At 43.9% G+C, this 27,917-nt stretch overlaps 2 protein-coding genes across 2 annotated transcripts in view; one reads left to right on the forward strand and one right to left on the reverse strand.

The window, feature by feature from the left end:
• PDE12 (phosphodiesterase 12) overlaps window positions 1–3,103 on the reverse strand; it is a 7,329-nt gene extending 4,226 nt beyond the window's left edge. The window contains exons 1-2 of the mRNA XM_018556270.1: window positions 2,651–3,103; window positions 180–258 (exon numbers count right to left, since the gene is read on the reverse strand). Of these exons, the coding sequence (XP_018411772.1) occupies window positions 180–258; window positions 2,651–3,103 (532 nt within the window). The remainder of the gene's footprint in view (window positions 1–179; window positions 259–2,650) is intronic.
• Window positions 3,104–9,985: 6,882 nt separating this feature from the next.
• Window positions 9,986–27,917, forward strand: part of DNAH12 (dynein axonemal heavy chain 12) — a 98,556-nt gene continuing 80,624 nt past the window's right edge. The window contains 13 exon segments of the mRNA XM_018556271.1: window positions 9,986–10,175; window positions 10,945–11,020; window positions 11,540–11,698; window positions 12,627–12,822; window positions 14,027–14,215; window positions 15,853–16,009; window positions 17,404–17,495; window positions 17,890–18,068; window positions 20,175–20,310; window positions 21,151–21,276; window positions 23,647–23,781; window positions 25,804–25,997; window positions 26,892–27,135. Of these exon segments, the coding sequence (XP_018411773.1) occupies window positions 9,986–10,175; window positions 10,945–11,020; window positions 11,540–11,698; window positions 12,627–12,822; window positions 14,027–14,215; window positions 15,853–16,009; window positions 17,404–17,495; window positions 17,890–18,068; window positions 20,175–20,310; window positions 21,151–21,276; window positions 23,647–23,781; window positions 25,804–25,997; window positions 26,892–27,135 (2,073 nt within the window).

The raw sequence follows: 27,917 nt of genomic DNA on the forward strand, positions 1-27,917 counted from the left end.
GGGGGGGGGAGCAGACATCTTCTGAAACAGCCAGACGTGTCCACTGCCCAAAATCCTTCAAGAGTGAGATCTGAGACCAGGGGAGCAAAGGACGATTTTGGGATTTTTTTGGGCTAGTTTCCTACATAAGGCCCCCTGTTTCTCATGTGCCTGTCTAAGTAAAGCCAATATACACTTACCATTGGGGTGAAAGTAAAGATGTGTGTTGGCAAGACAGATCTTCTTCGAAGGGTCTTTCGTAGACTCAAGAACAGTCACCTGACAAAATAACAAAGAGGTGACCATATTTATTTAGGCCAGATTTAGGCCAGATACAGAAATATCTTCCCTCCGAACAGTAAAACCCTACAGGACATGTGACACGGCAATCCACCTTAACCACTTATGTACCACCATATGCTTTACAATGGCAAAGTGGTGGACGTTTATTTCTGGTATGACGTCTATAACCATCACCGGACGGCCTCTGTGCCGTTAATGCCTGTGAGCCGAGCCGTCCTCGGGTGGCTCATTTCACAGACACAGCATACAGAGCGGTCCTATACCTTGTGATCAAAGGTGATGACTAGGGATGCACCGATACCGGTATTTTGGTACCGAGTACGAGTACCGATAATTTTTTTCAGAACTCACCGATACCACTTACCGAGTAACGGAAGTCCCATTCAGGAAGCCAGGGGGCGTGTAAAGACTCGCCACCCGGCTTCCCGATTAACAAGAAAGTCTGTCCCCTCTCACCTTGGTATGTCCAGCCTGTCACCCCCAGGGCCTCTCCAGCCAGAACGCGGCCTTCCTCCGCTACCCAGCCGAAGCCGTCTGGCCAATCAGGAAGCCAGGGGCCGTGTAATGACGCAACACCCTGCTTTCTGATTGGCCGGCTCCATGCTCTCTCGTCATCAGATGACGAGGAAGCATGAAGCCAGCTTCCCGACCAATCAGGAAGCCGGGCAGCGCGTCATTACACGCTAAAAGTCAAGTGACGAGAGAGCACGGAGCCGCTTCCCGGCCAATCAGGAAACTGGGCAGCATGTAATGACGCGCTGCCCGGCTTCCTGATGCAGGAAATACTCCTGCTAGGCATCGGAGCATTTGGGCGAGTACGAGTACTCACCCAAATACTCGGTATCGGCACCGATATTGATACTAGTATCGGGGCATCCCTAGTGATGACCAATCACACCGATCGCTGATGTAAACAGTGTAGTGTTTACAACTGAGAGCCCGCCTCTTCCTCTTACAACTGAGGAAGGAGTAAAAATAATGTAATCATTCAACAGGCAGCAGCAGATTGTGGGGTCGCTTTGTTACCCTTTCACCCCCTCCCCCCATACATCTCCATCCTGTCATTATATGTGACATGTATATTACCCCTGATTCGATATAGATGCCAGCCGCACACCACACGGCGCTGTGACCAATAGTAACAGAGAAGTTGCCCGTAGTGACCACCACGGATGGCTCCATCCAGAACTTCAGGAATCAATGGATAGGTCACCAGCACTCAATGGTTCAACATGCAATTAAAATTAGTTTTATTGCAAAATTCTGTGACATAGGTTAATAAGTGGAGGTTATGGGGCCACGCAGGGGCCCCTCCACAAGGCGACACAGGGACCATGTCATTTACTAAAGCCAGTGCCAGCAACCTCAGGATATGTCAGCATAATGGTGGATAATGTGTATGCCCTGGGCCTTCCTTTACCAGCCCTAGTCTCCTTTGGGCACCCTCTCTACCAGTCTCTAGAGAATACTCACCAAGGACCCCCCTTGTATCAGTCTCACCCTGGACCCACTCTGTACTAGTCTCAGCCCTCTTTGGGCCCCCAAAACTAGTATATTTCCCCCCCCATCTCACCCTGGGTCTTCTCTGTACCAGTTTCAGCATATACTAGTGGGCACCAAACACTAGTATAACAGCCCCCCATACCAGCTTCACACCCGAGTCCCTTATGTACCACTCTCATCCCTCCCCACCCCTGAACTAGACAGGCCCTCCTGTACAAGCCTTCGCCCTCTCCAGGCCCTCCTGTACCAGCCTTCGCCCTCTCCAGGCCCTCCTGTACCAGCCTTTGCCCTCTCCAGGCTCTCCTGTACCAGCCTTTGCCCTCTCCAGGCCCTCTTGTACCAGCCTTCGCACTCTCCAGGCCCTCTTGTACCAGCCATCGCACTCTCCAGGCCCTCTTGTACCAGCCATCGCACTCTCCAGGCCCTCTTGTACCAGCCATCGCACTCTCCAGGCCCTCTTGTACCAGCCTTCGCACTCTCCAGGCCCTCTTGTACCAGCCTTCGCACTCTCCAGGCCCTCTTGTACCAGCCTTCGCCCTCTCCAGGCCCTCTTGTACCAGCCTTCGCCCTCTCCAGGCCCTCCTGTACCAGTCTTCACCCACCCAAGCTCCCCTGTACCAGTCTTCCTCCACCAAGACACCACAGGCCCCCCTGTACCAGTCTTCACCCACCCAGGCCCTCTTGTACCAGCCTTCGCCCTCTCCAGGCCGTCCTGTACCAGTCTTCACCCACCCAAGCTCCCCTGTACCAGTCTTCCTCCACCAAGACACCACAGGCCCCCCTGTACCAGTCTTCACCCACCCAGGCCCTCTTGTAGCAGCCTTCACCCTCTCCAGTCACCCCCCTCCCCCAGTACCAGCCTCACCTGCAGGGCGGAGGACCTCTGCAGCACCTTCTCCTTGGCGGCCGAGTAGCGGGAGAGTTGCTCGAGCAGCGGCCTGTGGAGCGGGTCCTCGGTGAGCGCCTCCCCGATCAGGACATCGTGCTGGCTGCACAGTCGGTAGCGGCTCCGGCGGTAGAAGGTGGCCAGGCCCTCATGCTGCTTGTCCTTCAGGCGGAAGATGCCGTCCAGGCCGAAGGCCTCCATGGCAGGGCACAGGGTGTCGGGGAAGGCGGTTCGGTCCACCTCCTGCAGACAGATAAGGTCGGCCCGATATCCGCTGAGCTCCTTGCGGAGGAGGCAGTGTCGGTACTGGAACTCCAGGGCGTAGGGGGCGCAGTAAGGGAAGAGGACGGTGCGGGCGTGCTCGGTCTGGGCGTACACATCGGCCAGCACATTGTAGGACACCACCAGGATAAGCCGAGATGAGCCGAACATTGCAGCGCCCCCTGCTGGAGCGCTTCCCCCGGGACACACCACGTGACAAGTGAGCTCATGGCATGGGGGTGGTGACCAATGATAGTCCTACAGTGGGCAATAGGGACACATTGACTCCCCATCCCCAAAATGAGTCCCCATTCACACTATAGCGTAGCAGGACACGCTTGTTTCCTGCCTTTGGTGTGCATCCCCATTGATTTCAGGGCTTGTTCACACCAAGTGCAGAGCAGTTACAGACCGTCAAAGAGTCCGCCCAGCCCACCATATAACCTGCACCTCCACCCGAGAGTCCGCACAGACTACCATAGACCTCGCAGCACCCACCTGCGGTCATTTAATATGAATGGCACGTTAACACATGGCACCACGGTGGAATCACGGGTTTCACCCCTTGGAGGAGGCCACCATGAGAATCCCCCAAAAGTCAGGGATTTCAGGGAATAGCCAACTATGTGACCTAATACCCTAGTATGATCCCCGGTACCTATAGATATCACCTGATATGTCCACACTCTACAAGTACCACATGGAGCGGGCGACCATTTTATTTCATAATCGTCACAGAATTCTATTTCTTATTGTGAATAAAGTTTTCCTTTGTGTCTTTTTTATTTATAAAGTTGTTTCTTTCATTGTGTAAAATGTCCAAAGGAGCCTCGTACTAGACATGTAACCGCGCAAAAAAAAAGTTGTTTCCATTCAGATTTTTATTTCTTTCGGATTTCAGAATCTGTCCGAAGTTTCGCTTCGGAAAGATCCCAATTTTGGAATGAAGTCTCATAACCGTGCCTGTAATGCAACCCCCACCAGTAACCCCCATATTCGGACGCATTCAAATTTTGAATCGTTTGCATTGTAATGTCCGAACTTAATGAAGTTTGTACGAATATCCATTCAGAACTAAATCAAATTTACTTGTCTGCCTTGTACCCTTATGTACCCATTAGGTCGATCGTGATCTACCAGTTGATTGCAAAGCGAACATTGGTAGATCGCGATCGGCTCACTGACTTCCTGCGGGTGCTCATGCGGCTGAATGTGTCAGAAGCCGCAGACGGGAAGGGGCGGGACATCTCACCGTGTGCAACGTCGGCCACACGAAGGGAGGACAGGACGCCGGGGCAAGAGAGGAGCCCTGGGAAGCTGCTGCAGTGGAGGTAAGAAAAGACAGACAGAAGAGAGCAGATAGAAACGGGAGAGGGCGAGGAGAGAGAAAAGAGACAGCCAAGAGAGAGCGCTGGTTTACACCACAAAGTCTGAGTTCCAGAGTGTTTGGCCTCTAGAACACAAGCCAGCCAGCCCGCTGCGTTCAGGGGAGGGAGGGTGATGGTGCACTGAAGTCAATGGCACTGCAGTCACGCCCCCGGCTGCAGTGCGATTGCGATCTGCAAAAATAGTGCTTGCAGCATTTTTACACATCACACTGGACCGGAACGTAGGCACTAGTGTGTCTGTGTTCCGGTTGTGGGCAATCGCACTGCAGGTGGAGGGTGTAGCTGTGGTGCCATTGACTTCAATGCACCGCCACACCCCCTCCTGCCCCTGAATGCAGGCGTTTTTTCTTTGGTAGATCTCATTGAGCTCATCATTTGAAAAGTAGATCTCTAGACGAAAAATGGTGGGTGCCCCTGCTGTAGCAGACATTGGAGTCTCTCTCTTGCGCTCTCTCACTCTCTCCATCTGTAGATACTCCAGATACATTCGTTCCTGTGAGAATCAGAATTGAATGTTCCTAATGTAACCCCGCAAAAAATTGTTTCATTTCTTTTCGGATCGATACATCATTTTATTTATTTTGTTTTTCGGATCTGTCTGAAGTTTCATTTCAGAATGATCCGAATTTTTCTCTTCTGGTTGAATGTTCGTCAATAGGTACATTCATTTAGATTAATTCTTTTTAGATTGTAAGCCCTCAGGGGCAGGGCCCACCTTACCATCTTGTCTTGAATTGTATTGTGATTGTAATGTTTTCCTTATATTGTAAATCGCTGCGCAAACTGTTGGCGCTATATAAATCCTGTATAATAAGTATAGGGAGCAGAGTGATTGGGGATAATAACTCATTATGGCCACCAGATGGTGCTGTGGAGCACAGGAAATAAGTATTTCTAGAACAGGGGTCTCAAACTCAATTTAGTCGGGGGCTGCTGGACAAATTCTTTAGTCCCATGGGAGCCGCTACTATATACGTTATACATATGTTATATGATTACATGCAGTTAGGAATCAATCACTCTCCCTGGATACACAGTTGTGTATCCAGGGAGAGTGATTGTTTTTGTAACTGATTACATGCGGTATGCAGGCGCGTACATGCAGCGGCTGTCACCTGATCATTAACTTGAATGGGTGGCAGTTGCTGCATGTAAAAGATCTAGTGGTGATTAGTAAGATCTAGTGCAGACCTTACTAATCATCCATGGTGCGGAATTGACAGAGCTCCTGCAGGAGCTAACAGGAGTAGCTCTGCGGCCTGCGTCCAACACAAGTCGGGCACGCGGTCCGTGACAGTGTGCCCGACTTGTCAGCTGGCCACAGAGTATCGGCTCGCGGGCCGGTACTTTGAGACCCCTGATATAGAGGGATGCGGAGTCTGTGACTGAACATAAGGGATCTTCTACATCGCTCAGTGTACGGGGGTCACCACGAACAGCAGCATCGCTCTGCAGCAGAACACGTGACAGACAATCAACTATCGCTCTGCTACAACTATCGTTGAGATCAGCAAGGTGGGCGGGCCCAGAGCACAGCTCCGCCCTAAGCTCCTTGACAGAGGCGGGGACCTGATTCCCTTTGCCCTGCCCTCAGTTCCCATAGCAACCGGCTTGTTTAATGGCATAGAGAGGGATACCGATGAGCGCAGAGCCGCAGAACACAGGGCAAGTGAAGGGGCAGAAGAGGCAGTAGATCGGGGCTCAGGTCCGGGGACGGGGCAGGTGAGTTTCCTCGGGACCTCTGACACCATTCCTTATAACTTTACATTCCCAAACCAGCACAGAGCAAGGAAATCTCTAGTTTCTGGGGGTTATATGAAAGCCAAATGGGACATTGATAAGTCTAAAATGCAGTTGATCAGCCCCGGTCCTTCATCTGTATGACAGGCTGGCTAATGGTCTGTAAAATGAAAGCAGATCTCCGGGATAGACAAATATTGTCCTCATACAAAGTCATGTATGTTCTTCCTGGAATCTTCCTGAGCTTTATGTAGTTCTTCCAGATCTGGGCAGTAATCAAACATGACACATGGAGCTACCTGTAATAAAGACCACTCACTCCTGCTCTCTCTCCTGTGTAGGGTGACTGGTCTTGTCTCAGCCCCCTCCTGTAATAAAGACGGTGACTACTGCTCTCCTTACTTGTGCAGGGTGACTGGTCGTGTCTCGGCCCCCCACCTGTAGAGAAAATGTCAGCGGCAGCAACAGAGTGGCAAGTGAGATCTCAGACTTTCCATCGCTGGACCTGTGTACATGGGGCTGATTGGGCGGGTTTCAGGAAGCCTGCTCTATGCTGAGTTTTGGGTCACAGGAGGACATAGTAAATGTCCTCCTGTGACTCTAAAGAAAACTAAGAGAATCCAAACAAGTCTGGAAAGCTTGCACCGCAACTGTACAGAGCTCCAGTCTTTCTGAGCACCAGAAGTGAGGTAGTTGGAGATTTCGATGAGTTGGAGCTTTCGATAGAACACCAGGTAATGGGGAGTTTGCTGTAGTATTTATTTCCTCTGATCCTCAGCTCCATCTAGTGGCCATCATGTGGTATTTTTCACTAAAGCCCATAATATTGGAAGGTGAGCTCATGTGTTTTTTTGGCAGCACAATATTAATACTCACTGATATCTGTTATGTGATTGTTTTATCATGTGTCCAGATGGCTTCCAACAGAAGTTCACAACTCCCCGCTGGGGAGCATCTGAAGGTGCAGTTACCTCCACTCATCCTCCGAACGAGATCCACAAGTGCTACGAGCAAGAAGCTGATGAGACACAAAAGAAGCAAAGAACAGCAGAAGACCCTGAATGAGATCATGTGAGTTCTGTACTGAGTCCAGGGACCCGGGAATGGGAACCATACAATTCTGGCTTTCTGCATGAAGTCTAATCTGTAGAGCAAAATTAACACTAAGAAAAGGAAGCCGAATATTAATCCACAGCCTGTATACCTTCTGATTTTAGTCCCAGGACAACAGTGACACAAATCAGTCATTACAGACCGAGCAGCTATGGGTGGTCACATATTCAGAGCTTGGCTGCTACGGTATATCTAGCCATAGCACCAGAATGTAAAAGTGTTGCATGTAAGATCTAGCTTGATTTGTTGCACGTATCCAGGGCCGGATTTACTCTCCCTGCCGCCCCAAGGCCAGGTTCCGCAATGCGCCCCCTTCAATGGAGAATGGCAACCAGATGGCAGGGCAGCAGGGTTAGTGTTCATTTTTCTATTGTTTCTTTTTACTTTATCACTTTTTTATTTTTTTTCCCTTTTTTAAATTTTTATTTATCTTATCGTTTACTTTTTAATTTTTTATAATTTTTTAATCTTAATATTGTTTATTTAGTATAAAACATTTTATTTCATGATCAGTGATGCACTTATTAGGTTATACACCTTCATTTGAATATGAATGAATAAAACAAACTGCTGATTCATGGAGTACCCGACCCGACTCCTCTCTGATCCAGCTCTGTATGCCAGTCCTTCCTCATTTGTAATATAATATATAAAACTTACATCATTTACAAAAAGTCACACCTCAATGCTTACTCATAGGTGTGAAACACGTCAATGATTTTTGTATCACACTATTGGTGCATTGCAGTTGTTTTGAATAAAGATTTGCTGGTTTCTGGACCTGGCTGTCAAGGATCTTTTGGTATTTGGAAGTATCATTTGCATATAGCAAAGATTTAAAATGGAGTATTTCGACAATGGAGTAATTTGACAATGGAGTAATTTGACAATGGAGTATTTTGACAAGTAACAGCTAAAAAATAAAAACAATGTTTTGGTTATTGGCAGATGCTGTTAGAACAAATTGCTCTCTGGCATTTGATGTCTCTTGGGTTGCTTTTTTTAGCGAGACATCCCCAGCTCTGCCCCCAAAGGTGTCTCACTCCTTCAGTTAAATGTAATGTAATAAAGAATAAACATATAATACTGACAGTAAACCTTGAAGAGAATCCTTAAAGGGTTTCTAAACCCTCCCTTTTTTTTTGCATATAGCTACTGCTAGCAAGCAGGGGGATATGATTTCCATGTACAAAATGTTCAATGGTGGTAGCAACATTAGCGATAAACTGTTTAAAATTAACTCCATTACAAAAACTAGAGGCCATCACCTAAAATTGGTGGAAAAAAAATTCCAGCACAAGGGGCGAAGGGGGTTCTTCATAGATAGATCAGTTAGGGTCTGGAACTCACTGCCGCAGGCGGTGATTTCAGCAAAGAATGTGGAATTGTTCAAGAAACTTTTGGACGATTTCTTAAGGGACCGTAAAATACAGGGGTACAAGTAGTACTCCTAAGAATTATATCCTAATAGGTTGGACTTGATGGACTAATGTCTTTATTCAACCTCAAATACTATGTAACTATGTATATGTAAAAAAAAAAAACGCTTTAAAAGCGGTTTAAAGTTACCCCTGTCTTTGCTGCGTTGTCCCCTTCCGAAAACCTGAAAATGCTTGGGCAGCCGCAAAGCATCTTGAGGTGGGCGCATGCACAGTTTGGATTTTCGGCCGGGAGACGAGGAGAGACACAAGGTAAGTCTATGGACGCGTACACCTGCATGCAGACACCGTGGGACGGAAACTGCCAGCAAGGACAGAGGAGTCAGCGCTGGAGAGAAGGCTGAAAAGGACAGGAAAGAAGAGGAAGATCGGATTAAGAGACATCATTTAAGGTAAGTGCTTTAATTAACATTGGGGGAGGGAAAAAAGTTTTTGACTTTAATGTCACTTTAAGAGATCCAGTGAGAATAAGATCTTGTAGTATCCTAGATACATAAGTTGGGGGGAATTAATCCTGGTGGCACCCACCCAAGAGTGACCCTTTCAAATAACACATAAGCAGTCAGTAGATGCTGTGGGTTGACATCTCATGAAATTCTAGAAATGCATCTCTATTAGCATCATTTTAATGTGCATATAAACCCAAAAACAAATACGGTATGTGGTATATTGCAGCTTACCAGTCCTTTTTCAAGGTGTCTGCATTATTTATTTTTCTTCTGTTTTTTTCCCTTATACTGTATACTCACCTTTTAAACCTATAAATACAACACTTCCGGTACCTGGGTGGCTACGCTCACTTACTCAACTGTATCAATAGAGGGAGCCATAGTTGTGACCGGGTCAGTCTTTAAACATGTCTGCCTTTGTTCATCTCCGTTACATGGTGTGGAGGATTAGCAGTTTACAGAAAGAAGATAACATTGTTTGTGCTTTCAGAAATTCTTTGACCTGCCAGAAATGCCGTGTCCTTGTCACTTCCTGTGAGTTGATCACAGGAAGCGACAAGGACACGGCATTTCTGGTAGGTCAACAGGTATTTTTTGTACTTGTTGAAAATGTTCTTAGCCTGACACATGAGAAACATTAAATCTAATGCAGCCACCATATATAAGAACTGGTAAACTATATATATATTTTTTCTTTTTGGGCTTTTAGATATAATTTAACTGTCACTTTTTGAAGGGGGTTTCTATTTTTGGTATAAAGTAGGAAAACATTTTACTCTCACTTTAAAGTTCAGCAGCTTTAGGCCCCTGCAGATTAACTAAGTAAGTCAAGTACAGTGAACTGCAGGGCAACTGGAGCACCCCGAATTGGACGAATGTGTTTACAAAGCTAGAACTCTTGTTGTAAGATTTGCTCTCTTGCAGATGAATTACCTGTACATGAAGAAGTGTGTGGAGTCCAGCCCAGTGGTGCCCATCCAGAAGCACTGGCTAAGCTCCATGCTGTCCCTGGTGCCACAGTCACTGCAGAAGGGCAGGGATATGGAGGCTCTTGTTCAGGACCTTTTAGAAGAAGTTTCACAAGACTTTGAAAAAAGCATGAAGAGACACCTGGGTAAGTACTGCACATGGCTTGATTGGCTTTATTCCCTTTAGTCATTTTGGTAACCCCCTAGTGGTATCCAGATCCTCCACATTATGTATCAAGGGAGCTTATGCTGTGATCCAAGACAATAAAGAATGATGTGGTTCCAGTTCCCTGCTAAGGTTAGTTATACACTGTTAGTATTTCTTACAGTAGATGGCTTTGCCAGCTTGATAGAAGCTGATTATTCACTCATCTTTAGTCTAAGGAGTCTGGCCAAAGATTGTCGGACAAGCAGTCACTGTAGCTCGCTGACAGAATACAATAGATGCAGCAGGTGATTCCCCCATCAAGGCTGAACGAATAAATATCTATTAGGCTATGGCCAGCTTAGGTCAAAACCTAGTTATTGCTCCTGTCTATCTGTCATCTAAGGGTATAACTATAGCCATAGCAGACCATAAGACTGCTCTGGGGTCCAGAAGCACGGGAACATTGGGGGCACAGCTGTCTGGCTATACAGTAATTTATGCAGATAGCAATAATATTTGAGTAGAATTTTACCCAAACATGTCAGAGTTCTGAATGTGGAACTGTTACCCATGACCAACATATACAGCCATATGTGGCCCCTGTGGTGCGCATATGTTACTGCACATCCTAATACAGGTTAGCGGAGTCATGAATGCAAATACAGTACATAGATGTGAAGGAAACTTTAAATTGTACGTTTTCTTGGTCAGGGCTTTCTTGTGATTATAATATCACAGTATATTGTTTTTGCTCTTTTTCTGTTTAGTGAAAAGTTTTTTGGTGAAACCAGATGTTAAAGGTTTGGAATCAGAAGATCCTGATCTGTTGCCTGAAGATCCCACGTGAGTATTTCCTATCTTTAGGAGATAAGGCTATTTTGACATGGAGGTAGATCTTTATCCGACTGCGCCTCTAAGGACATCAATGTTCTGTCTGTGGTCTTTAGCTAGGAACTGAAGCGCCACACCAATTAAAATAGTCCAGATTCAACTTTATTTTATTACGGTAAGGAGACCTTCAAGTAGAGTAGCCAACACGTTTCAGGGGTCCAAAACACACTCCCTTCATCAGGGTTTAATTAGAGAAATCATGTATGTGGACTACAATCCATGCAGCTTGAAAGTTGTATTGAGTTCTCATGGGAGTACTCTAGGCTTGTCAGCAGCTGGTTCAGCAATGTATATTCCCTTACCTGGCAAACTCCTGCCCCAATCTAATAGTGTATAATGATACATGGCTCTTCCTCCTCACTGTGTCCTGTTTAGAGGAACTGGTTTTGTAAAGGTAGCTAAGCAGTGTGATAAAATGTTTTCCTTGCTTGATCTGTGTGGATATACTAATAAAATGTAATATCATTTCAGGGGTCTGGATTACTCCAAGCCATGGCATCAGAGTTTTGTACAAGCCAGAAATGAGATCAATAAGAACTTGTACCTGCTTCATCCAGCCTTGAGGACCATGCTAGACCTGGGCTACTCAGCTTTTTCAAGTCTGCTCATTATTGATCTGTCTGGTTACAGGTAAAATTACTGGATCTTGTTCTATGTAGTCAGGACAATAATATGATTTAAAGCCTGCACTGGTAAGAATGATATAAAGTCCAGGGCTTCGATATGTCGCAGCACTGGGCAGTAATTAGCTCTGTGTGCACATTTATTTATGTGGGTTTCCTTTCACATCCCAAAGACATACTGGTAGGTAATTGGCTCCTGTCTAAATTGTCCCTCGTGTTTGTATGTATGTGAGCTAGGAACCTTAGGTTATAAGCTCCTTGGGGGCAGGGACTGATATGCTGCCTAAATTGCAGGTGCTATATCAATGCCTGTAATAAATACATTATGTCTGGGTACATGCTTTCCTATGTGCATGGGTGTCCCTAGACTCTCCTCTGCCTGGGGCAGGGGAGCTGGGTGGGGCCTGCTGGTATCCCGCCCAGGTCACTGACAACACTGGTTGCCAGGAGCCAGCCAGAGCATCCAGCTCAGCTCCTGGCAACCAGTGAAGTCAGTGAGATAGGCGGAACACCAGCCAGAGCCTTTAGCACCCTGGAAAACTCTGACCAGAAAGGAGGCAGCAGGCAACACCGGCCTACCCCACTCCCCCAATGTGACCCAATGAGATGCCGCCTGAGACAACCCCCTCAGGCTGCTTCATTATAGAGATGGCCCTGCTTATGTGGCATCCCCACAAGTTTTGTCTCACTAACTGAGTAACTTTAGTTCACATCACTCTGCCCTCACAGAGCTTACAATCTAAAGTCTCTATCTCACATGCATACATACACATACTATTTAATGGGCTTTGCTGGTTTACATATACATACATGTACATTTCTGTACAGTGGATTGGTTTAATTTTTTTCATCTTGGCTGAAAATCATTCCTACAATGTAAACTTAAATCTCAAGCAATGTGACTGATTTGATGGATTTTATACATGTTCTGGCAGATCGAAGGGGCCCGTTGAATGTGAGTCATTAAAGAATAACGTGTCCCTAGCTTGTGCGAAGACAGAAGAAAAGTTAATGAACACATGGTACCCCAAAGTGGTCAATCTCTTTACCAGCAAAGAAGCCTTCCAGCTCATTAAACCTGACAAAGTAGACTCCTTCTACAGCTGTGTCTCCACTCTGATCTCCAATCAGGTAAGTAGAGTTGTGGCTGGAGACCAGTAGAGCTTCTATCATAGCAAAGTGCAGAATACCCATTGTGCTAACTTCTGCTTTGAACAGGAAGACTATTTAAAATATATACACTCATATTCAGTAGTGTGAAGAGCATTGTGCACAATGTAATTAAAGTGTATCTAAACCCCAAAATAAACATTTTATATATTGCAGCTTACCAATCCTTCTTTTTTAGGCTTTTTTTTCTTCGATATTCACCTGATGACCTGACCAGTAACACACTTTCTGTCTTAAGCTGGCCATACACCTATATTTTCTATAGATTTTCTTTATCAGTCTATGGTCAGATGGAAAAAGTGCAACAAATTCCTCCATCTACGCTAAACTGTGTGGATGGAGGAATCTCCTACTGGGTCAAGCTTCAGTATATTGCTAGTCGACCCCTCTGGCTCTCAAAATACCTGAACAATGCCTGCATCCAATCAGATGGTTCAGGTATTTTGAAAGCCAGCGGGGCCGACTAGTAAGATACTGAAGCTTGGCCCAGCGGGAGATTCCTCCATCCACACAGTTTAGCATGGATGGAGGAATCTGACCATGGGCTGATAGAAAAAAATCTATAGAAAATCTAGTGTTGTATGACCAGCTTTAGGGTGGATCCACTCTATGGAGGAGCAACGGAGCCACCCTTGGACAGCAGTGTTGTCACCCTGTGGGGAGGGCAGTGTTAGATACACTAGCAAATCTAGATTGACTTGACTAACAAATTAAATCCGAACTCCAGCTAACACATTTTAAGCAAATACAGCAACAGTTTTCTGTTTTTCTTATAGGATAACAGTTTTACATAAATGAATAAAAGCAGACCATTGTAAGAGCCCCTGTCAGTGTTTATTGTTTTGTCTCAACCCTCAATCAGCCACTTTTGCTGGACAGCTTGGCCTGTTAACGGAAGTTGCAAAATAACAGATTTACTGGTCGGATCAAAAACTTAAAAAGAAAACTAATGCAGTCACCAGAGGATTGGTAACCTGCAATATACTGTACTACAGTTTTGCTTTTTATACATACATATATATATATATATATATATATATATCTTCCTGACACTTACTGTACTGTGTCATCACTGTCATGGCTGGTGTAACAGAGTCAGCACTGCCACTGTGCACATGGAACAAATGAGCTTTGCTCATTCTAAGTATTGTCTTTTCCTCTGTAGATTAAGGACCTCTTACAGAGGACAGTAGAAGCTTTCATAAAATTATTTGACCCTGAAGATACGCAGTACTTACCGCTTTTCAAAATGCAACTTACCTTTGATGATGAGAAGATGGATTTTTATCCCAGCTTCCAGGACTTAGAAGAAGCCATTTTGTTCATTGTGACCAGAGTCTCGGAGACATTACAGGTATCAGTGTATTTCTTGACGCTGTCCTTTAAAGCAAAACTCCAGTTAAAAATATTATTAACCCTTGCAGTAGGGCTACTCCTGTACTGCAAGGGTTAAGTGCTCGTTTGTGTCTAGGTTAAAAAATACAAAATTATACTGACCCAATCCTCAGAACCGTCTTGCTCTTAGACCAGTCCCTGGAGCCTCTCTCTCCCTCTGCTGCAGAGGTCTAAGACCCCTGAGTAATCACGTTCTATGCACTGTGTATAGAACATGAGGACACCAAGGGACATATTGCTGCAGCAGAGGAGAAGACAGGTTGGATGGAGTGGTGTCACAGCCGGCTGGCTCGGAGGATCAGGTTAGTATAACTTTGTTATTTTTTACCCTAGGCAAAACAAGCACTTAACTCTTGAAGTGCGGGGGTAGCCCCACTTCAAGGGTTAATAAAATTTTTAACCGGCGCTCTTCTTTAAAGATGCACTTTCACCTTTCTCATCCAGGGCAAAGTGTCAGTGTTTGTACAAAGTGGCACGCACCCCCTTTTACTTACCTGTTGTCCCTCTCTGTTCCTTCCTTCTCCCCAACCGCTGATACCCATTACTTCCAGTGTCCATTTTAAGCTGAACTCAAGGCAAATATAAAGACACCATTTCATGCAGTTATGTATTCCTTAAAATCATGCAGTGTATTTATAAACACATTTAATGTAAGTGCCTGAATCTGGCTTGATACCTGCCTCTTGTAATCAAGGCCGGTGCTAGACTAGTTTGCCTAATGGCAGCACCAGCCCTGCTTGTAATACCATTCAGAATATAACTGGAGAGGGAGGGCCATCACTCTGAGCCAACATCTGATACATGCACATGTGCCAACAAGACTTATGTCAACAAAATACAAGACTTATGTCAACAAAATGAGAGGGAAGCTATGCCCTCATTAGTTTACTGCTACTCCCTTGTCATCCAGTACAAGGGGTGGGCAGGGAGGTGACCAGACTGTATCGCTGAACTGCAGTAGGAAAAAATGAGGTCACAAACTTGGCTGAAAATGTCAAGACTCTCTAGAAACAATTACAAATCCTTCGGCATGTAAAACAGTTTACATACTGTACATGTATTACAGATATTTATATAGTGCTATCAATTGATATACTATTCAAATTAGTACCTGCCCCCAAGGAGCTTACAATCTAAGGCCCCTATCTCACATGCACAATCAATTGATATACTATTCATATTAGTACCTGCTCCAAAGGAGCTTACAATCTAAGGTCATTCTCTCACATGCACACACATACTAGGGCCAATCTAAACATAAACCAATTAACTTATCAGTATGTCTTTGCAATGTGGGAGGAAACCAACACAAGCACATGGAGACCATGCAAACTCTGCAGATAGTGTCTTGCCTAGGTTTTGAACTGACCTCAGTGCTGCAAGGCGAGCATGCTGACCACTTAGCTGCCCATGTATTATCATTGTGCATTTAGCTATTTGCCCAGAGTATAGCTTTAAACTTTAAACCTGTCTTGAGTATGTAGCTGAAATATCACTTATACGTCTTTACTGTTTAGGTTCCTTTAAACCCATCTTTCTGTGCTGCTGAAAGTCTGACTTCTGTTCATTAATTTAAGTCTATTAAACCTTTTCCAGAATGTTCAGTCAGTTCAATCATGGCTGTCTGGCAGCAATACAGTTCAAATTATTGAGGCCACATTGTCTAACTACATCATCAATTCTGCTGTTCTGAAGCTGAAAACAACAATCAGCCACCATTTAAAGGAGCCCATGATCCATTTCCAGACATATGGTAAGCAACATACTTCTACCAGAAAACAAAAGTCAGGCCGTTAGATCAGAACAGAAATGGAAAATTTAATTTTTATACCCAACATTTATGTCCTACATTAGAGCTGCAGCTGCAAGCGTGCTTCATATGCACAGTTAACACCCCTGAAATTGTGGTCACATGTTCACCCATCTGACTGTAGCAAAAATGTACTTTTGAGATTCTGCTTTTTTGGTTAGCTCCTTGCCCCTAGCCTGTCATTGGGACAATCCAGAAGCTGCAAAACTGGATCAGGTCACGTTTGTGTTGTCCTGTAAACAAGTTCAGTAATTTATCAGTCAGTGATCTGAAGAATATTTTAGTTTAGGAAGGGATGTTAAACTGGGTATTAAATTAAAATAATTTAAGGTATTTTTAAATACTGTTTGCATAAGTACCAGGCACACGTCTTTATGTTATGTTCCCATAACTGCATGCCCACCAAGGGCTTCATTTATTAAACCTTGAAATATAATACACCCTGAGATGCTGGCCCTCCCTCTCTTACTCTTGGGGGCTTAATTTATAAAACGACCGCTCGTAATATAGCCGGGTGGATGCCATTCACATGGCACTAGTGCCCCTAGATGGTGCTGACGAGTATAGGAATTCCTATACTCTTCAGCGCCATCTAGGGGCACTAGTGCCATGCGAACAGCATCTGTCAATCTATATGGCGGGCAGAATTTTTATAAATGAAGCCCCTAAGAGTAAGAGAGGGAGGGCCAACAATGTGAACGTCTATTATATTTCATGTCAGTCTAACATTGGGACTTTGCTAACAGGAGGGAAGAGCGCAGACCTCAGTGTGCTGCATTTCCTTCAAAGTCCAAATGACGTGCTGGAAGCAGGAAGATAACCAAAGAAGTGTAATATCCAAAGTTGTTTTTTGCTGTAGTCACCCATCAGATGGGTAGATACCTGACCATAATTTAGGGGGGCTATTAAACTACACATGTAGAGGACACTTGCAGCTGTAACACTAAGGCAGAACATATATGTTGTGTGGAGCATAGTTATTTCTCTAGGGGTAGTTTTTCAGAAAATACTGTAGCCAGAGACAGTCAAGCAATAATCATTTGAGAGGGAGGTTAGCAATGGTAGCCTCCATATTTTTTGAGGTTTACTTTAAAAAACAAAAAATAATTGCTATAATTTATCAAATAAATATCTGTGCCTTCAATATCATTTCTGATAAAATAAAAACACTTTAGATTTAATTTATCCTCCTGCTAGTGGAAGAGCAACAAGTGTATGGGAGGCAGCAATGGGGAGGTGACCAGGGATTGATTCTCTTCTCTTGTGACTTTTAGTGAGAGAGACTAATATCAGACAGTGACACATTTCAGTCTAATTTTTTTTATTATTTATTTTAGTTGAAAGTTACAGCTGGCTTGTGGACGGCTCAGCAGATGAGAAAGTGCAGACGTTCCTGAATGAAGAGCACAGCTTTGATGAATATACAGCGGTATGAAAAAGTCATAGGAGACAAATAAAAACTACACATGCGCGGTGATGTACTTCACTGCCGGTGGCCATCTTGGGCGCTGGCAAAGAGAGGAGGTGACATTGATCCGGTGGGATCAGGTATGCCACCGGGGTGCCCCTCTCTCTCTCTCGTGCTGCTTTCAAGCTCTCGGCCTATGACTGAGTGCCTGCCTTAGGGGGTGACACTAAAATGTCAGTCATTTTGGTGTCACCCCCTCTGATGGTATCTCCATAATTTATTTAATCATAGTGAACTCTGCATATAAACCAAGTGTGCAAAACTGCACAGTCCCTAAATTTTACAATGTTTTCACCGTTTCAGCACTGCCTAGTACTGTTAGTCATTTTACAAGCGGTTTGATCTTTTCTTGCAGTTCATAGAACAGTTCCACAGCCTGGCCAGGGAAATAATGGGACTGCCCGCACGGGCTCACTTTACTATGGTGCAGTTGGATTGTGATGATCTCAAGGAAGGGCTGGCTGACAAGGCCAAAAGCTTAGCCAACATATTGCTAGAGAGTCTGGTGGCAGACCACAGATCGGAGAATGAAAAGTGAGTAGGACCTTTATATTTATTATTCTTTTTCAGAATATAGTTAATGCTTTCTCACAGTTTCATCAGCTCCACACAATACAATAACTGTATAATACACTATGCCATTAGTGTGAAGCCTGGTATACATGGTTCGAATTTAAGCTGCTTCCTGATGGACCAGCTGAAATTTGTACTGTGGGTGCCGCTGTTGACACCCTTCTGCCCAGCATCCCTTCATCAGCTGATTGGAAAATTCTTGGCCAAATGGAGCTGGCACCTAATCAGCTGCTAGCTTCATTCAGGTATTCTAACAGCGGCCACCAGCCGCTATTAGAATACAATGCAAACAGCAAGGGACTGATCCATTAATGTTCATAAACGTTAATAGAGTAATCTGTTCTATTTTTTCATTCAACCCGTGGGTTGAACAAAAAAATTTAAACCGTGTATACCCCACATAAGATTTGCCCTCACTGGTGTGGGGATTTATACTCACGTCCTGTCCTTAGGACCACCCAGGCAATGAGGAGAAAACCTCCCAATGGCGACACAAACATCAATGAAAAATAAAACAGAGTTCCTAGTGCTTCCACACTAAAAAAAAAAGTGTTTCCGTTGCTCTTTGGGTCCCCACTGGGGAGAGTTCCCTGCATTCACAGTCTGGTGACTACACTTAAGTGAAGGGAAATTTTCCCAGTTGATAGCAGTAAAAATATGCCAGAGGTACAAACCCTATGCCACTCTGTTCCAAATTAAAATAGACGTTTTGACTGGCATTACACTTAAATAACCTGGCTAGAGGGTTTCACATTGCAGGTGAATACGTCTAAAACCTTTTAGTGAAATGCATTGGATACTGGTGAGGTGGGAGTCTTGGGCAAAGCATGCCAATAGTCACTAGGGATGCCGCCACTGGGGTTTTCGGGACAGCCAGACACTAACAAAAACTGGAATTACACTTGGGACTCTGAACACAAGGAGCATAGGGATAAAGTAACTGTGCGTTTAGCGTCGGTGTGATATAGGCACAGAGTCTAAGTCTGATATTCATCAGATCCCCCCCCCCCACAAGGAGGGTTGGGTTTAGCTGCAGGACAGCTCCAAGGTTGCGGCCCTCTACCGCAGACACAGTACTAGAGGGATTGAAGAAAACAGATACAGTACCGAGGTGTCAGATTCAGTGGCAGGTAGGGAAGAAGTCTGATACAACACGGAGGTGCAGGATAGTTGCAGCACTGGTATTCAGGGTACCGTGGCACACAGGGAAAGTCTGGTAAAATACAGAAGTGCAGGTTACTTACAGCGCTAGTGATTCAGGGTATGACGGCACACAGGGAATGTGTGTTGCGCAGTGGTTCAGGATGCACACAAAAATACAGGGTCACTGATACACAAAGGAGAGGGAGTGCGTTCCACAGTGGTTCTTGATACACAGGAACACAGGGGAGAGTCTTACAGCCCTGCAGAGCAGGGCACACACCACAGGCTGATGCACAGAGGATGCAGGTAGGTGGGAGAAAGCAGACACACAGGAGCCAGATTGTATGAACTCTCAAGTAATGCACATGTGCAGACAGCTCAACTGAACACATGGCTCACTGGTGAATGGAATAGCAGGTCTAGGTAAACATCCACAGGATTACACTAGGAACATGACAGGTTACAAGAAACATTGGAAATAGCAGAACAGGGAAGAAAGCTATTCAGATAAAACCACAAGGGTACTCAAGAAGCACAGGAATACTTGGAAGCACAGGGGTACACTGGAAACATGAAGAGCATATACTAGGAACACAGGGGGTCCAGCGGTTAGTCAACCAACATGTTGCTCGAACCCCGAGCAACAGGTGAACTAGCTCTATAACGGAAAGGACAAGAGTAGATTGGCTGCAGGCATGCAACCTGCAATAGGCTGGAAACCAAGCACCTTGTACAGGGGGAAAATGGCCACCAAAAGCTTCTAATACCTTTGCTATCATTGATATAGGGTTCCAGGAGATCAAAGTGCTCACAGCTCAGCATCCTCAGTTCCATGTCTTGCCTAGGACATGCATTATGTAACAATTAGCTGACAGCTTTTTCTTTCACATTTCAGTCTGCTTTTTATTTCCCCTTATATTGCAGCATCTGTACGGAATTCGAGGCCATTAAAGTTAAGGTGTTAAAAGTTCCTGAAACAACAGAAGATGTAATTGCAGAGATTGAATTTGTTGAGGAGGCTAAAACGAAAGGCATTGTAGCTCTGAAATCCCGAATCTTGGTATGTATTTCCCTCAAAACAGTAATTGTTTATTGATGCTCTGTATTAGAATTTAGGACAAGTTTCCAATGGTGTTCATAGTCAGCATTCAGAAGGAAACTGTTAGACAAGGTTTGATTTGTCCTCTACAGTTATTTTTCCCAAATAATCTTTAGAGGTCTCAAATGTTATCCTTTTAGTGGGACATTTAAAAAGCACAGCAGTGTGCTTTACAAAGACGCATTGCACTCTGCTGGTTTCAGGTCTGACGTCTCGGAGTGCAACGGGAATGAATGGGGCTGGTGGGAGAGCCCGGTCACGTGGCCTGTCTAAGTTACGAGGTGCTTGATTTGAATTTTCTGTAAATTCTGTAACTTCGGTAACAGGGCACAGTGGCTCTGGTAAGGCTGCCCTTCACACAATGGGGCACTCATTTAAAAAGGGGAACCCAGGGTTGAGGATCAGCAGGTACAAAGTCTAATGATAGCACCAAACAAAAGATCCAAGAGTCCAAATTCTTTTGTTAGTATTAGTTTATAACAGGATGGTACAAAACAGCCTACACATTTCAGGGGGCTTAAAAAATCTCCCCCTTCTTCAGGGCTCAGGAGTTGTAAGTGGGAAGTCACATGACCGGCTCCAATCATGGAGCTCTTTCTGCTTAGAAAACTCTATGAACCTTCAGACTTTGAAATGCCTTTCCTTTCTGCTTTACCATGTAGATTTGTTATGACTAAATGTTATTTTTTTATAGGGAATATATATTGCATAGCACAGCATATGTTTAAAGTTTTTGAAATAAAAATGCATAAGATTACTATGAAAACATTTTCCTGCTGTGATATTGTTTTCTTCTTTCAGGAATGCCAGAGAAGAATGAATTATCTTCTAGATGTAGTTTTATTTTCACCAGCAGATCTTGCCCTAAACTCGACAGTGTTATTGTGGCCTCAAAATATTAACCCAGTGTTTGATGAAAATGATGAGGTAAGTGAGGTAAAATGGGAAATGGTACGCCTAAAGGCCCATTCACACCACATCCAGATTACCTCCAGACCTGACCAGATTGTTTTTCGGACCCAAACGGCATCCTAATATATCCCTATGCTATTTCTGGGCTCTGTTCACACCATCGCAGTCCGTTCCAGACCAGACCAGATCAGAAAAATACTGCATGCCTCATTTTGTCTGGTCTGGTACGCACCGGAACGCGCATGAACGCGTCAAAAATGCACTGCAAACGGAACGCAACTAAATGAAAAGCCAGCTTGGATAATATTATCACCATTGGACTTTCTGTGTTGAGGAGAGGAGATTTTGCATGACAAAGGAATAATGATGGCTGAAGTAGATACAGAATATTTTGTGGAACTTGTAGAGCATTACCCTGAACTGTATGACCCAAAGCAAAGGTCTGCAAATAAAGTTCAAAATTGACCCTTTGATTCCCTTAGCCTCAGAAGCGAGTGCACCCAAAAATGACGTCTCCTGCGAGCACGTTCTCTGAGGATTGCTGCAGCCAACACTAACAGCATGCCTGCATATAGGTGATACATGTCTGCTCCCCACCTTTCCACACGCAAACAAAGGGAAGAGCTCAGAAGCAGAAGGAAGTGATCTCAGAGCATTATTGGCATACTGAGAGCCCCCCCCAAAAATGGAACGTGTCAAAAACTCATCAAAAACGCAATACACCACGTTCCAGATCTGGTCCAGAAAATGGTGTGAACCCATCCTAAAACCTGCTGCACAGCAATTCTCAAAGTCCCTCCTGAGGTTAGAGAAGAGGAGGTGCTCTGTCTTAACTGCCACTTTATGCACTGGCATACCTCCATAGATCTTGATCTGTCTGTATGTGACAGTATGGTCACATGCTGATTCAGCAGAATCCAGAGACAGCTTAACTCTCCAATAAGACACAGAAGTTACACCCAATGTCGTTTTACCTTTCAAACGCTGAGCATTTACTTTACAGAGGATGTTTTTCCAGTCTTTTGAAGTATAAAAAGACAGTTAGTTTCTAAGCCCTGTGTCTGGGCAGAAACAAACTACAGTGAGGGAACACAAGAAAGGCTGTGAGGCAGGGGCGTAGATAAGGGGGGGATAGGGGGGTCCAAACCCCCCCCAGAGGGTCCTGGCCGAATCTACCTGATTGTGTTCGGGCCGGCTCGGCTCAACCCGCTATGTACGATGGATATCTACGGCCCTGCTGTGAGGATCTAGTTAGAAATGTACTAGCTAGCACAAAACAAGTGGGGAAGCAATGGAATGTACCAAAGACACAAATAAACTAGGTATTAGTAGATATATCAATATTACCAATACAATAGAACACATAATAAGTGGGACACAACAGGAGGCATCATTTAAACTTCCTGTTGAGATTTTGGAAGCAGTAGGAGCTTTTTCTAAATGAAGAAATTGAAGGTAGCTGAAAATTGTTCTGAAAACTCTACTTGGGAGATCTCATTGACAAACCTATTAACTTAAATTTCACCCATCAGCCATTTTAAACCTTCAAAGGTGGAAGTCCTAAGAGCAAGCCACAAATGCTGCCTGTTAACTACCTTTATTAGCGGGAATACCCTCCTCTGTGAACTCCTCTTTTCCTGGTTTCACCTTCTTACTTAGGTCTTGACTTCCCTGGATTAGGCTCAACCAAGCAGCTGTCTCACTGTCTAATGAAAATGGCTTTGTGGCCACTCAGTGCTTTCTCACTGAACAGAAGCATTGAGAGTGGATGGTGGACAGCTGGAGGTTCAGGCAGTCAATCCCTTAGGCTAGCCATACATGTTTACATTTCTCTCGTTTAGCCTTGCTGGCTGATCTGACTTCAACCACTGTGACTTTATGTAGTTACAGTTCAGCCGATATTTTTTTCAAATTCGTTTGATTTTTTAGTGGATTTTTGTGGAGCCGGGTGTGGTGTGAACAGCCGGGTAGGCACCCTATGGCTCAAATTAAGACCGATTGTGCAGGAATTGCCCAAAACTGGAGCTGGTTGGCCAGTTTGGGGATTTGTTTACACCACACTGCGTGCATTATTGTGTGCATATGCATTTGCGCTAGCCAATTTGTAACATACTCTGCATTGCATGCTGTTGCTAATGCACATTGCATAGTTTTTTTAAAAATTGATATATTATTGATATGGTATCTTTCCAACTGATGGGTCAGATTAGTTTGTAAATGTATGGCTCTTTTTGGCAACTGAAATGAGGTTGGGTGTAGGCAAATTCGATCTTTCCACTGGCTTGTTGAATAAACACATTGCCACTTTAACAATATAATAGAGCTTCTTTCCTAGGAGCAGCAATGGTGTACCAGGTGCTCATATGTTGTGTCTTTCTCTTAAAGCTGATTGAAAAGGCCAAGCGTAAAGGAGAGAGTGAACTATTGGGGAAGAGAGAGAAGCTCATGCTTGAGCTGGAAAAGATGTCACGTCGGATGGAGGAGTTTGCAGAGTGCTCTGAGTTGGATATGATGCAGCAGGTAGGACTTATACATGTTGTGTGGTGGCTTCATCTATTTCTTTCTTTCATCCTCATATCGAAAAACAAAGGAGAGAAGAACAGACATTACTGCAGCCAATAGAACTTATCCTAAATGCAAAGAATATTTCCTCAGTTTTTCTTAAGTTGACCATACACCAGTAGAAATTCTTTCGAAAAAAATTGTTTTTAGAAAGTATGTCCGATTTTCTAATAGTTGATGGTGTCAAATCATGAATCGTTTTTGAGGAGGATGAAAAACTTTTCTCAAAGAGACGAAATTCTAACAGTGAATGTGGTTTTCGTTCAGGAAATTCCATTCATTCTAAAATCGAATCTTAAGACCAAACCAAATTTCAAACAACATTTGTCAAATCTCTAATGGTATTGTCAAATGTTCTGATGTGATTTATTTTGTATGGAGGTTCATATGGAAACCTGCCAGTGTCTAGCGAGGTTTAGTTGGGTTTAGTTAGGGAAAATCTAATGTACTTCCCACTGAGGCCATACAATAATTGGAATTGATATTGGAGTACTTTTTTATGTTACCGTCACATTTTTAGAAACTTCCTCTTAAGCAATTGGCAGCATGAATGTATTAATTAATAGCTGTCCAAATAAGGTATCAGACCCACAGGGGTGGATGGACTTGCATTGTAAGAAGGAGCAGTAAAGCACAACTGCTTTAGCTGGCCATACACGGATTGGAATAGGAAGGCAGCTGATATGCAGTTAAGTATCTGTTCCACCCCATGATAAATCTGACTAAATTATAACCTAACTGAGGAAGAATTAAAACGAAATGGTCCCTAGCATCTACTACCTACTGACTATAAGAAAAAACATAGAGCTCATGCTCTGCCCCCCTCCCACCCCCAGTAAACTATAAGAAAAAACCCAGATGTCATGTCCTGCTCCCCACAGTAAGCTATAAGAAAAAACTAATAAGTCATGCTGTGCCCTGCAGTAAACTATAAGAAAAAACCCAGAAGTCATGCTGTGCCCTCCAGTAAACTATAAGAAAAAACTCAGAAGTCATGCTCTACCCCCAGTAAACTATAAGAAAAAACCCAGAAGTCATGCTGTGCCCCCCAGTAAACTTTAAGAAAAAACCCAGAAGTCATGCTGTGCCCTTCAGTAAACTATAAGTAAAAACTCAGAAGTCATGTTCTACCCCCAGTAAACTATTTAAAAAAAACCCGGAAGTCATGCTGTGCCCCCCAGTAAACCTTAAGAAAAAAACCCAGAAGTCATGCTGTGCCCTTCAGTAAACTATAAGTAAAAACTCAGAAGTCATGCTCTACCCCCAGTAAACTATAGGAAAAAACCCAGAAGTCATGCTGTGCCCCCCAGTAAACCTTAAGAAAAAACCCAGAAGTCATGCTGTGCCCCCCAGTAAACCTTAAGAAAAAACCCAGAAGTCATGCTCTGTCTTCCAGTAGACTACTAGAAAAAAACAAGATGTCATGATGTCATGCTGTGCCCCTCAGTAAACTACAGGGGGAAAAACAGGTCATGCTGTGCCATCCAGTAGACTATAACAAAAAAACCCAGAGGTCATGCTCTGCCCCTCGGTAAACTATAAAGAGAAAACTCCAGAGGTCATGCTGCACCCTTCAGTAAATTTATAAGAAGAAACCCAGAAGTCATGCTCTGCTCCCCGAGTAAACTATAAGAAAACAATGTCTGTCCCACCCATCCTAAACATCATACTGACTAACAGTGTAATTAGGGACTGTCCTGTTGCCTCTCTGGAGCAGAGTCTTTCCTGGTTCGGATCTGCTAAGCTATGCAATACTGGGAGATAGGGGTGGACATGTATAGGTTTTTTCCTTTTAATTGTTTTCACATGTGCATGTGTTTGAATGGTAAGGACCCAATAAATAGCAGAAATCTTTTCTTAGAAATTGTTGTTTTTATTCTGTTAATGCAATGTGGTCACTGTGTGATCTGTTTATATGCAAATTATCTTTAACATTATAATCCACAATCTTATTACCTTTAATGTTCCATCTGGTTGCAGTATGTGGCAGACGTGAGAACAGTACAGAAGCGAATAGCAGATGCCGAGGAGGTCATAGCTTACATTAATAAAGAAGAAGCGTTGTACAAATGGGACCTGACAAGCTACCCTGAGCTGGATGCCTTGAAAGCTGACATCGACCCATACCAGAAACTGTTTGCCCTCATTTATAAATGGCAAAGGGCTGAAAAGAAGTATGTCCTTGTGAAATGCTCATATATGTTTTCCACAAGTAACTAATATCTTACAATTCAGAAACAATTACATTTATACATGTAGATTTTTTGGTAAATGTCTCTTGATTGTAATATATTATTTTCTTCCCATAATGTCATCTAATATCTGAAAGATGTCCCATAGACAAGGCCCAGTTGGCCACTCTCGCCCTCCCCATCAAAACTACTTTATATAGCCAAACACAGATCTAAGATGAGACAATCCTCTAAGTCCATTGCTAAGTTCTGTAGCCTACGGTTGGTCACCATTTTAGTTTCCTGGTAGCTAAGGGGCTGTGTAATGCTGTTCATATGGCAGCTTCTTACCATAGGGTATAAAATACTACCTAGCTCCTTGTAGACTTACCAGGAGGCAGGCAGACCAGTATACTCTGTGGCAGAGAGCCAGCTCATATGCAGTAATAAACAGTCCATTGCCCCTAGAAGGGTGAAGCCTAGTTAGGCTGTAGCACTTAGGCTGGGCTCACACCTAGGCGTATAGAATATGCGTGTTTTTACCAATGGATACGCGCGGTAAATACACCCCAAAGAAGCTCCTGTACTTCCTACGCGCTGTAAAACACCCAGGTGGGAACCATGCCCATAGGCAATCATTGGTTTTCACATGTTGAGCGTTTTACAGAACGCGCTGTAAAACGCCCAGGTGTGAACCAGGCCTTAGAGATACATGATTGTCTAATCTGTGTTCTGTGTATGGGTTTATAGTATAGATGGAAAGGGTAACTGGGGCCAAGTAGACGTTGCTTAGTAGGAAATGGTGGGCTCGACATACTCAGTCCTGCTGATGATGTGTGCTTTTAATAGCACATAGCTTTTCTCTTCTATCAGTCCACTGTATTCTCTGCTCTCTAGGTGGACCGATGGAGCTTTTCTTGACCTGAATGGAGAGAGCATGGAAGCTGAAGTAGATGAATTCTTCCGAGAGGTGTATAAGATGATGAAACTGTTCCAGCAGAAGGAAAAGAAGGCAGAACAGGAGAAGAAGAAGGCAGTCATTCAAAGGTCATTGACAGATGATAAGGTGGAAGAAGAGAAGAAGGAAAGCAGTACAGTTCTTATGTGTTCTTCCATTATCGAGCAAATCAAGGCTTTTAAGGTATACACATAGCAACAGTAAAATGTAGCTTTCACTAGCATATCCATATAGCCTCAGAATAACACTCCTATATCTTTTTGTTTTGAATAGGGTGCAAAAGAGTTACAGCCTCACAACATCTGACTGAATGTTATTGCTGCCCCCATGGGGAGAAAGGAGTTCTCCCCTATTCCTGTCTAAGTGGCGACTGTCACCAAGACAGGAAATGGGGGAAATCTATCCAGCAGAAAACATTCAACAATAACAGCTCTTATACAGTATTTAAGTGGGGAAGAATTAGGACCTCATTTTTTTTAATTATTATTGTTGTTCGCCTCCCTATTGAGAATATTATCTTCACTGACCACCCAGGAAGTAAGGAAAAATGTTACTTGTAGGACTGAGACAGAAATACAAATTAGGCAAGGTTCTATATTTTTTTCAGGCCCTTTAAAACTTAGAAAAAAACATTAAAAAATAAAAATATGTATAATCCGCGCTTTAAAGATCGATATGGATAAATGAAAAAAATGAAAAAATATATGAAAAAATATAGAGCTGCTGTACTAGGGCCACTGGGGTCAAATAGTATGTAACTGGATGTGCAGCGCTCAGGGTCACCAGTGAGTGAATTAAAACAGTGTTGGCGTGATAATGAGTGTTAGTAATCAATAATAATCAGTGAACAAATGAATAAAATAAAATAAAACAAATGCGAAATATATAAAAAACATAGAAATCTCAAGCTTATCTAAGTGATATATAGCAAAGTGAATCCAAAAATGGGTGAAAATATATATATA

Source organism: Nanorana parkeri, unplaced genomic scaffold (genome assembly GCF_000935625.1).
Source record: "Nanorana parkeri isolate BGI_ZX_2015 unplaced genomic scaffold, ASM93562v1 scaffold231, whole genome shotgun sequence".
NCBI classification, from domain to species: Eukaryota; Metazoa; Chordata; class Amphibia; order Anura; family Dicroglossidae; genus Nanorana; species Nanorana parkeri.